The 15,917-nt window shown below is 41.4% G+C and overlaps 2 protein-coding genes across 7 annotated transcripts in view; one reads left to right on the plus strand and one right to left on the minus strand.

Annotated features, from left to right (window-relative positions):
- The window catches only part of PER3 (period circadian regulator 3), a 62,314-nt gene extending 54,425 nt beyond the window's left edge, over positions 1-7,889 (plus strand). For 2 of the 5 annotated variants that reach the window (XM_053575050.1, XM_053575053.1), the window contains 2 exons: positions 274-460; positions 5,235-7,887. In XM_053575050.1, coding sequence (XP_053431025.1) covers positions 274-460; positions 5,235-5,318 — 271 coding nt within the window. In that variant the 3' untranslated portion in view covers positions 5,319-7,887. Of the gene's footprint in view, positions 1-273; positions 461-5,234 lie in introns of all 5 variants that reach the window. The other 3 variants (XM_053575049.1, XM_053575052.1, XM_053575051.1) reach the window with 3 other exon arrangements.
- Positions 7,890-8,423: 534 nt separating this feature from the next.
- UTS2 (urotensin 2) lies at positions 8,424-14,768 on the minus strand. Of its 2 annotated transcripts, XM_053575056.1 has the most exons (4): positions 14,607-14,768; positions 12,616-12,726; positions 11,693-11,736; positions 8,424-9,904 (listed from the first exon to the last, which is right to left on the minus strand). In XM_053575056.1, the coding sequence occupies exons 1-4, from the start codon at positions 14,707-14,709 to the stop codon at positions 9,785-9,787; spliced, it is 378 nt and encodes a 125-aa protein (XP_053431031.1). In that variant the 5' UTR covers positions 14,710-14,768; the 3' UTR covers positions 8,424-9,784. The 2 variants fall into 2 exon arrangements, with proteins under 2 accessions (XP_053431031.1, XP_053431030.1); XM_053575055.1 differs by lacking the exons at positions 8,424-9,904; positions 11,693-11,736 and having other exon boundaries at positions 12,241-12,726.
- Positions 14,769-15,917: the final 1,149 nt, after the last annotated feature.

The raw sequence follows: 15,917 nt of genomic DNA on the forward strand, positions 1-15,917 counted from the left end.
CCTTTGCCCATACTAAAACAAAAGAAAAAAAGATGAGCCAAGGGAGATCTTCCTTCTGTGCACCTCATTCAAACATAACCTAATTTCTACCAAGAAAAATGGTCTACTTCGCCAGCTTGACAAAGAAATGATTCCATTGGTTGTTAATGTGTAACATATTAATAAAATACATAGAGTGTATTACCAACCTAAAAGAAGTGCTGCTCATAGATGGCGTGAGGAGAACCCCGTGTCTTATTCAGGACTGTTAAGCTTTTGTTTGCTTGTTTTCAGGGTTAAAGAAGTTGTACTAAAAGAAGACCTAGAAAAGCTGGAAAGAATGAGGCAGCAGCAGCCCCGGTTTTCTCACAGCCAAAAGGAGGAGCTGGCCAAGGTCTATTCTTGGGTTCAGAGCCAGACTGTCCCTCAAGAAGCAGACATCACCGCTGACAGCTTGGTGCCAGGCAGGGCCTTAATACAGGTAGTAGTCTTGTGTGGTTCACTGAAAATCTCAACCCTCACAGTTTACTTCTGTGGTAGGTATTCCCCACCTTACCAGTAAGCAACAAAGTGAGCTGTACAGATGTTAAATAATAGTACAAGCTCGTGCGGATATTAATAACAGGACAAGGCTATGCAGTTCATTGGATTTGAATAAAAGTCTTTCTTGCCTCCAAGTGATTCTTTTTCTTCCACCAGTTGGAATGTTTGGAGGCAAAAATGAGTAAAGACATGAAACTGTCCTAGTGATGTAAAGGGAACAGAAAGAGTAAGGACACGTGCTGTGATATGAGATACGCATTTCAAGTACGCCTGTGTGTTGGAACAGACAAATTCAAAGTGGAGGTTCACCCCAAAGGTAGTGTTCATACTACACAGGAACTTCCTTGGGACCCAAGTGGTCTTTGTGCTGTTATGGGGTCTTCCCGATGAGATCATTTGTGAAAACCAGAACAGTAAAGCTGTGATTTACCCTTGGTGCCAACCAGCAGTGGGGGCAGCTGTGGCGATGGTTGTGGCACTTGTACTAGTAATGAGAGCTTTATTCACACAAGTATCAAGATGCGTGAAAGTGAAGAGTCAGGTTAAAAATTATAACAAAAGGGCAGCGCCTGTGGCTCAAAGGAGTAGGGCCCTGGCCCCATATGCCGGAGGTGGTGGGTTCAAACCCAGCCCTGGCCAAAACTTCAAAAAAATAAAAATAAAAATAAATTATAACTAAAGAATACAGTTAGGTATTCAAACCAGTATTGTTTGAGGCTTACAAAGTAAACAAATTACTTCCCACCACCCCCTTTGGTTAAAATTAATAACACTCCTTTTACTGTAATATGCTTATAGTACATATCACAAAATGTACCTCCTTAGCTACTTTCCAGTGTACATTTGACTGGCGTTAAGTACATTTACATCCTGCATCCATCACCACATGCACCTCCAGAACCGTTCATCTAGTAAAAGTGAAACTCCGTACCCAACTCCTGTCCCCTCTGACCCTGGCACCCACCATTCCGCTTTCCGTCCTTACGAATTCGACTCCTGGTAGTGCCTGTGAGTGGAATCATATACTATTTGGTTTTTTGTTACTGGCATATTCATAGACACCTCTGCTCTCTTTTGGTTACTATTTTTATGTCATTCTTTCCCATCCTTTCCCTTTTGACATACTTGTGTCTAGATTTTTGCAAACAGCATAGATTTGGATAGTACATTTTAAAATCCATTCAGCTAATCTGTCTTTTAATTGGAGAATTTAACCATTTACATTTAAAGTAATTACTGGTAAAGAAGGACTTAACTCAAATCATTTTGCTACTTCTTTTCAATATGCCTTATAGTTTTTTCCCCTTATTTGCTGCATTACCGTCTTTTGATTTTAGTTGATTTTTTGAAGTAAAATACTTTTATTGCCTTATCATTGCCTTTTCTATATATCCTGTAGCTATTTTCTGTATGATAATCATGGAGATTTCATTCAACATTCCAACATCATATCACTATAATTCGAATTTATACCAGTGTAACTTCAGTAATATACAAAACTGGTTCCATAGAGCTCCATCCCATCTCCTTTTAGTTATTGATGTTACAGAATTAAATCTTTCTTTTTTTTTGTTTGTTTTTTGAGGCAGAATTTCACTATGTCACCTTCAGTAGAGTGCTGTGGTGTCACAGCTCACCACAACCTCAGACTCTTGGGCTGAAGCGATTCTCTTGCCTCAGCCTCCCAAGTAGCTGGGACTACAGGCGCCCACCACAACGCCCAGCAATTTTGTTGTTGTTGTAGTTATTGTTGTTTAGCAGGCCTAGGCCAGGTTCGAACCCACCAGCCCTAGTGTATGTGTCCAGCATCGTAACCACTGAGCTATGGACACCAAGCCCAAAATTGAATCTTTAATGTACATTCTGTGTCCTAAAACATAAACTAATTCTTTTATGCATTAATCTGTTAAATTACATAGAAAGAAAAATGCAGGATTACAAACCAAAGTTAGAACACTAGCTTTTAGACTAGTAGTTTTCTTTGATTGTATTAGTCTCTTAAACCATGTAGAAAACAAAAAGGGGAGTTATACATGATCATTACCATAATGCTAGCTTTCTCAGTTTTCATGTGTTTGCCTTTACTCAGATCCTTGTTTAGCCACACAGCTTTAAGTTAAGTCTAAAGTCCTTTCATTTCAACCCACAGGACTGCCTTCAGCATTTCCTGTCTGGCGGGTCTGGTGGATTCTTTTCTCCTGCATGCCCAGCTTTTGTTTATCTGCAGATGTCTTCATTTCTCCTCATTTTTGGAGGACAGTTTTGCCAGATACAGGATTTCTTGGTTGCCTTTTTTTTTTTAAGCACTTTCATTTATATATTGGCCCAGTGCCTTTTGGCCTTTAAAGTTTCTGTTGAGACGTCTGCTGATAATCTTACTGGGACTGTAGGCTCCCATCACAACACCCAGCTAGTTTTTCTATTTTTAGTAGAGATGGGATCTCGTTCTTGCTCAGTGTGGTTTCGAACTCCTGAGCTCAGGCAATCCTCCTGCCTTGGCCTCCCAGAGTACCAGGATTACAGGCATGAGCCACTGCACCCAGCCATCTTTTTATTATTATTATTATTATGATTATGATTATTATCGGCCATATCTTTGCTAGAGATTAGTAGGTGTAAACTTCGAGTCTTTTCAGATTTTTTAAAGTCTTCTTTCCCTGGGCATGCATGGTAACTCTCTAAATTCCCCCACATATATAGTTTCTTTTGAAAGCCTTATACAAAACTCGGCACCTGTAGCTTAGTAGTTAGGGCACCGGCCACATACACCAGGGCTGGGGAGTTTCAACCCAGCCCAGGTCTGCTAAAAACAACGACAACGACAACTACAACAGCAACAAAAAATAGCTGGGCATTGTGGCAGGCACCTGTAGTCCCAGCTACTTGGGAGGCTGAGGTAAGAGAATCGCTTAAGCCCAAGAATTTGGTTGCTGTGATCTATGATGCCCCAGCACTCTACTGAGGGCAATTTAGTAAGACTCTGACTCAAAAAAAGAAAAGAAAGTCATAGACTATAAATTGTCTGGCTCACAAAAGGGGGAAAAAGGAAAAAATGAATGGAGGAGGAGGATGTTGGCTCTTCAAATTTCTTAGAAGTTGCTTCAGCCAGAAGGAAAGGAGCTTGCAACAGTGGGGGAAGGAGTGTGACAGTGGCCACCAGCCTGTCTCTGCACCTCCAAGATCAGAAGCAATCAGAAATACAGACACAAGCCCCCTTTTTTGGAAGAACTGGTCCTTGTGGCCCACGCTGACTCCCACAAGTTGTGGCAAGGGGCTCCAGGAACACACACCTGTCCCTGGAATTAGGAAGTGGGTAGTTGCTGCTGTACTACAAGCTGAGATCAATCAGAATCAGACCATAGTCTGCCATCCGGAAGTCACAGGCCTTCACGCCGGCCCTGGAGCTCCCAGCAGTTACACCAGACTGATTTTGTCAGTGCAGTTGTTGTTTGGGTGAGGAGACAGACTCTTAGGCTTCCTGCCATGCTCTCAGAATCCTGCCTCCCACCCCATTTTCAGAGGAAAGAACGAGTGTCTTCCATTTGAGAATGGTTAGATAGGATCTCACCAAAACGTCTTTATTTTTTTAAATGTTGTTTTTCCAGTTTTTTTTTTTTTTATTTTTTTGGTTTTTGGCCGGGGCTAGGTTTGAACCTGCCACCTCCGGCATATGGGACTGGCGCCCTACTCCTTGAGCCACAGGCGCCGCCCATTTTTTCCAGTTTTTGAATACAAGGGTCTGTGAAGAATGAACTATTGAATTGTCTAAAGCAGTTTAAACAAAAGTACAGGCCAGGCATGGTGGCTCACACCTATAATCGTAACACTTTGGGAGGCCTAGGCAGGAGGATTGCTTGAGCCCAGAAGTTTGAGACCAGCCTTGGCAAGAACAATAAGACCCCAGTGAGACTGAGACTCTTGTCGTTCATAGATAGATACGTAGTAAGTACAGTCAGTGCGTCATAATTAACAATGGGGATATGTTCCGAGCATCATAAGTGTACTTAGGCTTGGCACCTGTAACTCAAGCGGCTAAGGCGCCAGCCACATACACCAGAGCTGGCAGGTTCGAATCCGGTGCAGGCCTGCCAAACAATGACAACTACAACCAAAAAATTGCTGGGCGTTGTGGCAAGTGCCTGTAGTCCCAGCTACTTTGGAGGCTGAGGCAGGAGAATGGCTTAAGCCCAGGAGTTGGAGGTTGCTATGAGCTGTGACCCATGGCACTCTACCTACCCAGGGCAATGGCTTGAGGCTCTGTCCCCCACCCCCCGAAAAAAAAGAAAATGTACTTAACACAAATGTAGATGCTGCAGTCTACACACTAGGCGGTAAGGTGTAGCCTTTTGCTCCTAGTCTATAAACCTGTACAACATGGGATACTGAATATGGTAGTCATTTGTAACACAATGGTAAGTATTTGTATATCTGCGAACATAGAAAAGGTATAGTAAAATAAGATATTATAATCATAGGGGACCCCACCATTGTATATGTAGTCCATCATTAACTGCAAAGTTGTTACGTGTTACATGATTATATTTAAACAATTTCTGTCATTTAACTTCCAATAATAAAAAAAGAACTATAATGGGTATTTTCAGACATGAATAAGTTGGAGAGTTAGAAATATGTTGCTTGGCTAGTCTTTTACTGACTTTAAAAACAATATTAACATCAAATAACCTGCATGCTTTTGTTCTTTTTTGGAGGGCTGTGTCACTGCTGAAAACAAAGACTCAGTTGATGCTGCTGCAGAATCCTGCGGTCGGGACCCAGCAGAAGACAGCAGCTGAGTAGTGACTACGAAGATGCACCTTGTGCCCCTCCCCAGCCATGTCAGACAGACAGACCTTTTTGCTTATCTCTTTGAATCCTGTACTGTTAAATGACTGTGAAGTTACAATTGAATGTTAAGGTTTTTCCTTCTTGATTTTTTAATATATATCATTTTCTGAAGCAGACATTGTACATAGAATCTTATTTCTTTTTATTCTTTACATACTAGAACTGTCATTTAGACTCCTTTTCTAGTTTAGGTGCCTTCTGAAGAGATTGGATGGCCTCTAAAGAGGTACGTGTGTGGTAAAACTTTATTTCAGGTGTCACCCAAAATAAATTAGAAGTATAGCTACTGTCATCTCCAACCTTAACCTCATCTGTTGTATTCTGTTGTTACGGAATTATTTTCCCCTGGTAGTTACTTGAGGAGATCCCACCTCTGACTAGGCCATGTACTTTTCACAATGGTTTCCATGAAGTTCATACCGTCATATAGACTTTGTACCGGTCGGTGCGTCCCCTCTAAGGGAGATCATTCCCGTGTTCTCACAACGTACTGAAACACATGGTCCATTAGTATATCTGGAAATACCTGGATCTTCCTTCTTGTAGATGCCTTTCCTTTTGGTTTTCCACCTTCCACTGAAATTCTGGAAGTCTTGCTTAATGGACCAGTTTACAATGGGCTTATTCTTTGGAGAGTTGAAATTAGCATTTTCATGTGTCCTCTTAAAAGATCTTAATCAATTAGTATTTCCCTTTTTAATGTTTTTGTTTTAAGATAATGATTGTAAAAGTGTCAAAAGTTATGCAAAAGTTAATATTCTTATATGCTTGTATGTTTAAATGTTCAGTCTTACCAAAACTAACAATTCTTTCTTTTCAATCAATTTACACAAAAGAGGTCTCTCCATCCCTGCCAGAGGGGTGATTGCCACTGCCTTTTCTTTGCCCTTAAATAGGGGTAAGTGCTGCGGGGACACCTGCCGAGAGAGCTCACTCCTCCCGGCCAGCAGGGGGCTGTGGCGGCCCGTGAATCTTTCCGTGCCTTTGTGTCTGGAAGGTGTGAGTGTGGTTGTTCCCTTGATACGTCAGCTCAGTGTCTGGTGCTCTAGAGAGTGATTCCTTCTCACATTTGGAATGATAGATGAAATTCATACTCGTGCAGATAAGAAAGAAAAAATTAAAAAAAATGAAACTTACGGTATAACCTTTTTCTTCATAAAACTTTTAAACTAACTTATCCTTCTTATTTTTGTTTTTTAGTTTTAGGAAACATCTCTTTGAAGTTTTATAGCTTTTTATAAATGCGTCCTGATAATGAGAAGTGGTTTTTCCATCCATGGTAACTGTCGGGCCCTGATTCTCCCTGTCGTTCACAGTAGTGGTTTTCTGGATGGTAATTCTATCGTAATGTGTCAAACCATTTTCAGATGCTGCATTTGGCATTTCTTGGCATTTTCTAATATTAAGCAGTTCCATGCAAATGCTCCTGTTTTATAAATAGAGAATGCTCATATTCTGTCTACTCCATTTTGATAGTTAAATGATTTTTGAAGCCTGTATATTGGTCAAATTGTATTTTTGTTATTGGTGGAAAATCAAATTTTGGTATTAACCATCTAAAAATTATCCACCAATGACCTCTGTAGTAAAAATGTTTTTATTTGTATGGATAGAGAATAATGTGTATAGATATCAGAATCATCCTGCATTTGTGTGTGCATATTTTAATAAGCCTTATGCTCTCCAATAATGCAAGCTCTTTTTTTCCATTGTTTCTGGATATTTGTTTTTTCTAAATTTGCTTATTTCTTTGCCTTAGTACACATTTTATGAAGTGTATATTATACTAGACTTGATTTGAAACTGGTGCTTGTTATAGACAGATCTGTAAAACTAAAATTTTCATCTTTTGGTAAATAGATTCGTCAGTACATTTGAGATTGATCCTGCTGCCCAAAGTAGCAGTGGGGATTAGTGGTGATGACTGCTGCCCCCCACGGGGGCTTTACCCAATCTAAACATTGTTGTTCAAGTTTAACTTTTTATATTAATGACTAGAAACAATAAGAATGTACATTATAGGCTTCAATGTTTACATAAATGTTACCCAAAAAGCTGTATTTTGGGGGGGTTCAAGGTCAAGATGTATGAAAAACAAGATGTCATATGAATAGAATAGTTTTGCAATTAAGCATACCTTTATGATAGATTCACAAGGTAAGTTTAATCCAAATTGAAATTTTGTGTCATCTGAATTCATAATTAACTTTATGAATTGACTTGTTTTTAATCATTACTAATTTTTTAATGGGTATCTTTTTTAAGTAAAAAGCAGTAAATAAACATGTACACATAAAACTCGTGACATTTTCTTGCACTGTGTTAACAAGTGTTTGCCTGAGCATGTATTTCACAGCATCCTGGAGGCTGCTCACGTTAGGGTAGTGCCACCTTCCCATCTGCACCTGTGTCTGCCTGGTCAGCATGTCCCGGCACCTCTTGTGCGAGACTCGGGTGCAGCTGTGTTCCTATCCACTGGCATTTTTAATCCTCCCTTCAACACTGTGTAGAATTTATTGGGTCTTGAATGTACGTACGTACATTTTTTTTTTTTTTTTTTTGTAGAGACATTGTCTCACTGTACCACCCTCGGTAGAGTGCCGTGGTGTCACACGGCTCACAGCAACCTCTAACTGTTGGGCTTACGTGATTCTCTTGCCTCAGCCTCCCGAGCAGCTGGGACTACAGGCACCTGCCACAACGCCCGGCTAACGTACATTTTTTTTTTTTTTTTTTGCAGTTTTGGCCGGGGTTGGGTTTGAACCCACCACCTCCAGCATATGGGGCCAGCGCCCTACTCCTTTGAGCCACAGGCGCTGCCCTAACGTACATATTTTTAATAACTAATTTTAATGCCAACTTTTAAAATTTCAGTATCTAAATTGTAGTGTGCACCTCTGTTTCACAAAGGCTGATAGTGTAACTGGTAGCAACAAAATCAAGAAATTAAAATATGGAACAAGATCCTGGAGCCAAGAAGGCTTTTCAAAAGGTTAAAGATTTACACTGAAGAGAAGCCAGAGTGTACAACAGGGGTTTTTTAAATTTACACCTTTCTTTTTTTTTTTTTTTTTGAGACAGAGTCCCATTATATCGCCTTGGTAGAGTGCCGTGGCATCACAGCTCACAGCAACCTCCAACTCTTGGGCTTAAGTGATTCTCTTGCCTCGGCCTCCCAAGTAGCTGGGACTACAGGCCCATCACAACGCCCGCCCGGGTACTTTTTGTTGCACTTGTCATTGTTGTCTTAGCTGGACTGGGCGGGGTTCAAACCTGCCAGCTTTGGTGTACGTGGCTGATGCCATAACTACTGTTTTATGGGCGCCAAGCCAGAAGTCCATTTTTAAACTGTGTTTGGTATTAAAAATATAAAATAGTTTTGTGGTGCCATAGTTCTGTTTCCGAGAACAGTTACTAGTTTAATCTTGACCCTGAGAGACCACCATTTTATCACAGCTGAGATTATGTAGCTCGGTCTTCCAGCTGAAAAACCTTTTTCCCTGTAGGTTTGTTCTTCATACTGTGAAGTGAACTTTATCAGACCTGGGCTCTACAAGAAGTGCGTGACGTCTACTGATACATCACACCTGGCTCTGACTTTGGTTCTCAGAGACACGTGTGTCCTCGGTGCTGCTCAGAGCTCCGGGAGTTCACCCTGTCCCTTCTACACAGACAACAGAGGTGTAGGAATGGAACAAAAATCCGTATTGACACACACGTGGTTTAAAAATTAATCAACGAGGCTCATTTTTCTATAATCTTAAATCTCATTTCAGCTTTGTATAAGAAACGCAAAGGTCTGTCCCCCTAGCGTAAATGGATTATAATCCTGGAGTTTACAGAAACCAAGATCAAATAAATTTCAGTATTACAAGGTTAAAGTTTTCACGTGTTCACTACATTGGTCATCTAAAAAAGAACCTGAGCACATGAACGTCTCCTCAGATACTGAAGAGAATTAAGTCTATTCCCAGCGCTGTCTTCAGGCATCATTCACTCAGATATTTCCAAGCTAAGATCCTAAGTTAAAAAAACCTGTTATTATAAGAAAGCAATAACATCATTTTCAAGAGGACCTCATAAGCTAAAATAATACAGTTTATTTGTAAATGGTTTGTAGTTTAATTTCAACTATTACAACTTCCTTAGTATTTGCTTCTGTTTATTAATTTTACTTCTAAATTTTCAAAGAATTATTTAAGGATAAATTGAAGGAAAAAATTTAATTAGTTTTCAGGATAATGTATAGGAAAAATAATCACTCATGGTATTTGCAAAACAGAGGATTTATTTTTCAAATAATAAGGAACAGGGTATAGTTTGCCTAGTTTTTCATTCTTTGAAACCAAGCATTTTTATTTTTAGTTTTCTAAGGTATAGGTATTTGAGTTAACTAACTGACTTTGACTTCACTTCAGACACAGTATTTCCAGAAGCATTCGGAGGGAGTCCCACGTTTCTTGTATTCTTTCCTGGTTCTGGCCAAAAGATGACTCAATAAAATAGTAGGGTCTTGTCCAGAGAAATCCTGAAACTAAAACAAAACAAAAACCCAAATCAGTTATCAATAAGTTAAGAGTTTTACAAGAAAAAAGGGATCTTTTGGCAAGACTTTGGGCTTTTTAAAAAAGCATTTGCTCTGTTGTTCTCTGGACTGTAATTGCTTGAGAGTGTCCGAGGCTCCGGGAGGCTCCTGGTCTGTGCACTGTTCCTCCAGTGACTGCAGGAATAAAACCCTCTCGACCTATTTCTGTTTAAATCACCTGTCAGGGATGTGTTCTTTGCATTGATTATGTCCTATGTAAAATATTTGTTCATCTCGAAATTAACTTCTTTAAAAGTTGACCCTTTTTATTCTAGAATAAAATAATAAGAGCCTATCTCACTAATCACCTGTGTGATTTTACAGTCTTCAGTCACAATCTCTCTATTCAGGAGAATAGAAACGTCTGAATGGTAACTTTTAATCAGCCACGTGAACAAGCCACAGAGCCCCTCCTCGGTGTTTCGGGTGGTGTGTGCAGTCTCCAGGGTTCAGTGTTTCTGGAGTATATTTTTGCTAGAATGTTAATGTGTATTACACAAAAAAGATATCTCTGATCAAAATGTTTAGGAAAGACTTAAATATAGGGCGGCGCCTGTGGCTCAAGGAGTAGGGTGCTGGTCCCATATGCTGGAGGTGGCGGGCCCAGCCCCAGCCAAAAACCACAAAAAAAAAAAAAAAAAAGTAAAGACTTAAATGTAAATAGCTTTATCTCCTGATTTCTGACTGGGAGGGCCACCATGCCCAGCACAGCACTGCAGACCGGCTTACAGGATGGCCAGCCCAGAAGACACTAATTCACAGTTTTCTGGGGGCTGATAATGATCAAATACACATTGTTCTTTTAGCAGTTAAAGCCTTGTGTTAATTGCATGCCATTTCTAACGGTTTGGTTTTATCATTCATCTTTCCCTATGACAGTCTTTGTACCACACCAAAATAGTTTCCTAGGAATTCTGTGATGTATGTGTTTTATCTCCGTTTTGAGCATGTCATTCTTCTCTTTAGGTGCCACATTGCAATGAAGGTGCGTATGAGTCACCTGGGGGTCTCAGCCAGCTGCAGGTTTGATTCAGTGGGCTGAGGGTGGCGTCTGAGATTCCGGCTTCTCACAGGCTCCCCTGTGAGGGCAAAGCTGCTGAACTGCAGGCCCCGTGTTAAGATGCGTAAGAGCCCAAGTAGACGGCAGACCTGGCTGCAGGGGACTCTTACATTTTTCATTGCCTTCCAACTTGTCATTTACCCAAAACAGGCACTGGGTAAGTTCTGGTTGATTCATTTTTTCTGATTCATTTTTTATATCAATCAAAAATTGGAAAAATTGGGTGGCGCCTGTGGCTCAAATGAGTAGGGCGCCAGCCCCATATACTAGAGGTGCTGGGTTCAAACCCAGCCCCGGCCAAAAAAAAAAAAATTGGAAAAATTAATGCTGTGAAATAACACTGGCCGTTTATTTTAAGGTGTAGTTTCCACCAAGAACACTCATAAAATTAAGATCCTAGTTTGGAACCAGCCTGAGCAAGGGTGAGACCCCCATCTCTACTAAAAATAGAAAACTAGCTGGGCGTTGTGGCGGCACCTCTAGTCCCAGCTACGTGGGAGACTGAGGCAGGAGGACCACTTGAGCCCAAGAATTTGAAGTTGCTTTGAGTTTTGATGACACCACGCACTCTACCAAGGGTGACAGAGTGAGACTCTGTCTCAAAAAAAAAAAAAAGATAACTGGAAAATGAAGTGTATGTTTGACATTTTACGCCTCTTGTAAGTAGAGTCACTTACCTTCCTCAGATTTCCTCTTGGGTTAAAAATGTTGGTACTGGGATCTGGAAAACAATTTGAAGCCAATTCACATCTATTGTTTCTATGTTCAGCTTGTTTTAAAACATACAGAAATAGAATATGGCCAGACCATCAGTGTAACTGGCTTATTGTACCCTCAATGAATCCCCAACAATAAAAAAAAAAAAAAAAAGAATATGGCCAGACCATGTTTATTTTCTGGTCTTTTTCCGCACTGCAGAGACAGTTACTTGAATGCAGACAGGCAGGCACTCTTGTTCTCATCTCTGGAGTTCACAAAGGTGCTGCATTCACCTGGGTAACTTAGCAACTCAGTACTTTATCAAAAATATTAGCAGAAGAGCTATCAGTGCCTACAAAAGGTTCCATTTTATTTTGTTTCTAGAACTTCCTAAGCATTTGTGTCAATGCTTGGAGGAAAACATTCATGGGGAACATAAGCTGACATTTTATGGATTATTTTCATGTGACTTGCTGTCGCTTTTACTTGTGGATTCATCACAATAACCCTACGAGATGGACATTTTTATCTTTCCTGTTCACAGATTAATAAGAATTCAGAAAATTATGTAATATGTTTTTAAGATTTTAGTAAGCAGGAAACCAGGATTTTTAATTGCACTCATTGGAAACTAGAATGATTAACACCAATCCACCCCCGAGTAAAAGTCCGTTCTGAAAGAGAGGACCCTGAGGCACCAAGCAGAGCTGGGCTGCCTTCCGGAAGCTGGGAGAGGAAACAAGTGGAGGGGTCAGGAGGGAGAGTGCGGGGAGCCGGCTCGTCTTATATAGCTCATCTCTGTGTTCCAAAATGCAGTTTGACCTCATCAAGTAGATGGGAATAGAGCACAAATTCAGTAGCAATGGAATCAGACACCCTATAAACACAGGGATAATTTCACCTGCATTCCTAAGGCCATCCTCTCTCTCGGCGCCAAGCATCTCCAGCAGCACCTGCAGGAGGGAGCCGCTCCCCGGCGCCATGCGAGTCAACCTTGCATCTTCCCTGGGTGCTACAGAGTAAAAATAGATGCGAAACTCAGTTCATCATTGGGTGAGCGCGTCTGTCCCTGTTGTCTTTGGAGAACACCAGGCAAAGGGGGGTGAATACTAGAAACACGTCTAATGCCAAGTGTGTGATCTGTCACTGGCGGTGTTTTGAAAGAGGCATGGCCATGCTGCCATCCGGTTTGCCAGCCAGCAGTGGCTCTGACCCTGCCTACGCTGCCCGTGTGACCTGCCCAGACCCTCAAATAAGACAGGAGAGCAGAGCTTCATCCCTGAAACCCCTGCATTTGGAACTGTTCCACCCGCATGTCATCTGCTGCTGCCTGTCGCCTGTGCTGTCAGGTATTTGGATGGTGAAATTGGAGCAAGAAAAATAAAGCAAAGACTGTTTATGTTCCTCATATAAAGCAAGTGGGAGGAACTGCCACCTTACTGGACTTCACAATTCAGACACAATCATCCTACTTAGAAAAGAGTCAGTGTCAAAATAGTCTTTAAGGAGCTTGACTGCGGCATTTCCGAGGTAAAATGTGGTCGACTAAATGGCACAGAAGTGTGCAGTGGGTGTGCATATGACGTGTGCTAGAGTGCACGGGAGGGGTGGTACACAAAGAGCTGGCGTCGGTCACAGCCAGGAGCTGCGCTGTGGAAACTGGAAGCTGTGGTGAGGACGGGAGGCCACATAGCACTGGCGCTGGGCTTACAGGTAGCTCCAGCCTTGACTGGAGGACACCGAAAAAGACATCTGGGCACGTTCCCAGTGTTTCTAATGAATATTAATGAAAATCTAAGAAATTCAATTATACTTTAATGCTTATGTCATAAAGGCTTATTATTTTTCAAATGAATAAAAACTCTGGCAAAAACTGGAAGGTAAGCTGCCACCTGTTCATAATTTGAGATGCTACACTTACTTCATCCAAGTTTTTTAACGTTGTAACAATTACGTGTACATTTTTGAGGATGACGCTGTTATCAGAGTATTCATTCTTGATTTTGTGACTGTCACTGTTCCGTTTTAAATAGCAGAGATCCAGTAAAGCTAATGCCTGTTTGACCTCTCAGGTGACTGCCATCTGTGACCTTGGTGACTCGATCGAAGGTCAGTACCGAGCAACTAGTAGTGCCTGGCAGTCATCCCAAAGCTGCGTGGGATGAACTTGTAGAGACTAGATATTATAAAATTCATGGCTTAGAAGAGTTTTTCATTTTTAAAAAATTCTTAAAGTACTGAAAGTTACAGACAAATCCAGTTGTTATAGAACCTAACACCCAAGCATCAACTTTTTATTTCTTCAACTAAACAATAGTAAAGAAGTCACCTACTTGACTAGTATTTTTAAAAATCCAACTTAGACTTACACTGAGTGAGCATTAGCCACGAGGAAAGGTAGGCATGGGGCACCCTGCAAGCTGGGACGCCCTAGCTGCAGCTCGTCACTTCTCACAGTAAACATTCTCTGTTGCGTCTAACACATGTCAGATGATGACTTTAAGTTCATATAAGATAAATACCATTAGAATAATCAACTCTACATTCAACTGGTTTGTTTAAAATAAAAACTAAAAGTAATCATATTTTCAATTTAGTGCAGTTTTTTTAAATGGGGGGGATGTTAAGCAAAACCATAGTGTGAATTGCAGAGGCAGCATGAAACAAGCAATTCTATTATTCTACTTGCATGTTTTAGAGAGAAAAAAACCGTATCCATCACTGTCTAAAATGCGCAGCAAGCTTCCCTTAATATTCTTTTCAAAGCTGGGAATTTTGAGGTAACAAGACTCCTTGGAGCAAGAATTTCATTCTTATCTACAACATTGCATTTAAGACTGGTGAAGACTCTTTTTCAGACTAAAAGAAAAGCAAACAAAACAAACTTCTTACCTGAGAGCTGGAGGGACACTTCCCTGGAGTCAGTGATAGGAAGACATAAGAAAGGGTTTAAGAATCCGATCAAAAGCAGACAGCAGGAGGCCAGCTGACACATGATGAGCCGGAGACAGGAGTCCTCCTCTCTGGCTTCTTGTTCTGTGATCTCCCATTATATACACCACCCCATGACCTCATATCATCCTCTCCAAAAAAATAAAATAAATTTATTGGCTGTGGGAGCTAAAAGGCAATCACTTTGCATTGATGTAATTTTTCAAGGTAACAATTCATCGACAATAAATCTCCTGTCTTGTTGCTTAGTGTACAAAGTAGGTATTATATAAAGAAAGAACAGTTAAGTGTATAAATCTGGCAAAAAGAGTAACTTAGAGTAATAAATCATGAGTTAAAGAAAGGGTCGGAGATGACTGGAGTAGCCAAAGCAGAGAGACGTGGATTTATGAGTCCTCACAGAAGTGACGCACAGCATGACATGAAATATGTCGGGTTCCTTTTTTTAATCTTTTGTGAGTGAATAGATGGGTTGTTGTGTTGTCTTTGGGGCTGCCATCCCTGAGGAAGGACAACATGTGGATTAAAACTTGAAACCACTTATTTCCCTTAAAAATAGTGAAGGTAAGTCAAAATCCACAGCGAACATTGCTCAAGGCTCAAGACCAGTTCTGTATGCACGCTCAGCCTCTTCAGAGAAACGGGGTGACTCTCCATCAAGTGGGACGTGAGTCATCAAAGAGGGGTGAAGAGCTTGCTCCCAAACCTCAGTAGTGAACACTTCCAGAATTTGGCCTCTACACCACTTGTGCTCTGTCCAGCCCTGTCCAAGCCCAGATGATGGTAAGGATCCCCTAACAAGCCTCCTCAAGTTTGCATCCAGCCCCCCAGACCACCTCCACGCAGCAGAGTGATGCTTCTGCATTCAGCCCCCCTGGACCATCTCCACACAGCAGAGTGATGCTTCTGCATCCAGCCCCCCAGACCACCTCCACACAGCAGTGATGCTTCTGCATCCAGCCCCCCAGACCACCTCCACACAGCAGAGTGATGCTTCTGCATTCAGCCCCCCTGGACCATCTCCACACAGCAGAGTGATACTTCTGGCACGTGAGTCAGAGCACATCAGTTCTTTGCTTAAAGCTCTGTATGGGGCCGGCACGGCAGCTCATGCCTGTAATCCTAACACTCTGGGAGGCCACGGCAGGAGGATCCCTTGAGCTCAGGAGTTTGAGACCAGCCTGAGCAAGAGTGAGACCGCATCTCTACTAAAAATAGAAAAACTAGCCAGGTATTGTGGTGGGCACATGT

Source organism: Nycticebus coucang, chromosome 22 (assembly GCF_027406575.1).
Source record: "Nycticebus coucang isolate mNycCou1 chromosome 22, mNycCou1.pri, whole genome shotgun sequence".
Lineage (NCBI taxonomy): Eukaryota > Metazoa > Chordata > Mammalia > Primates > Lorisidae > Nycticebus > Nycticebus coucang.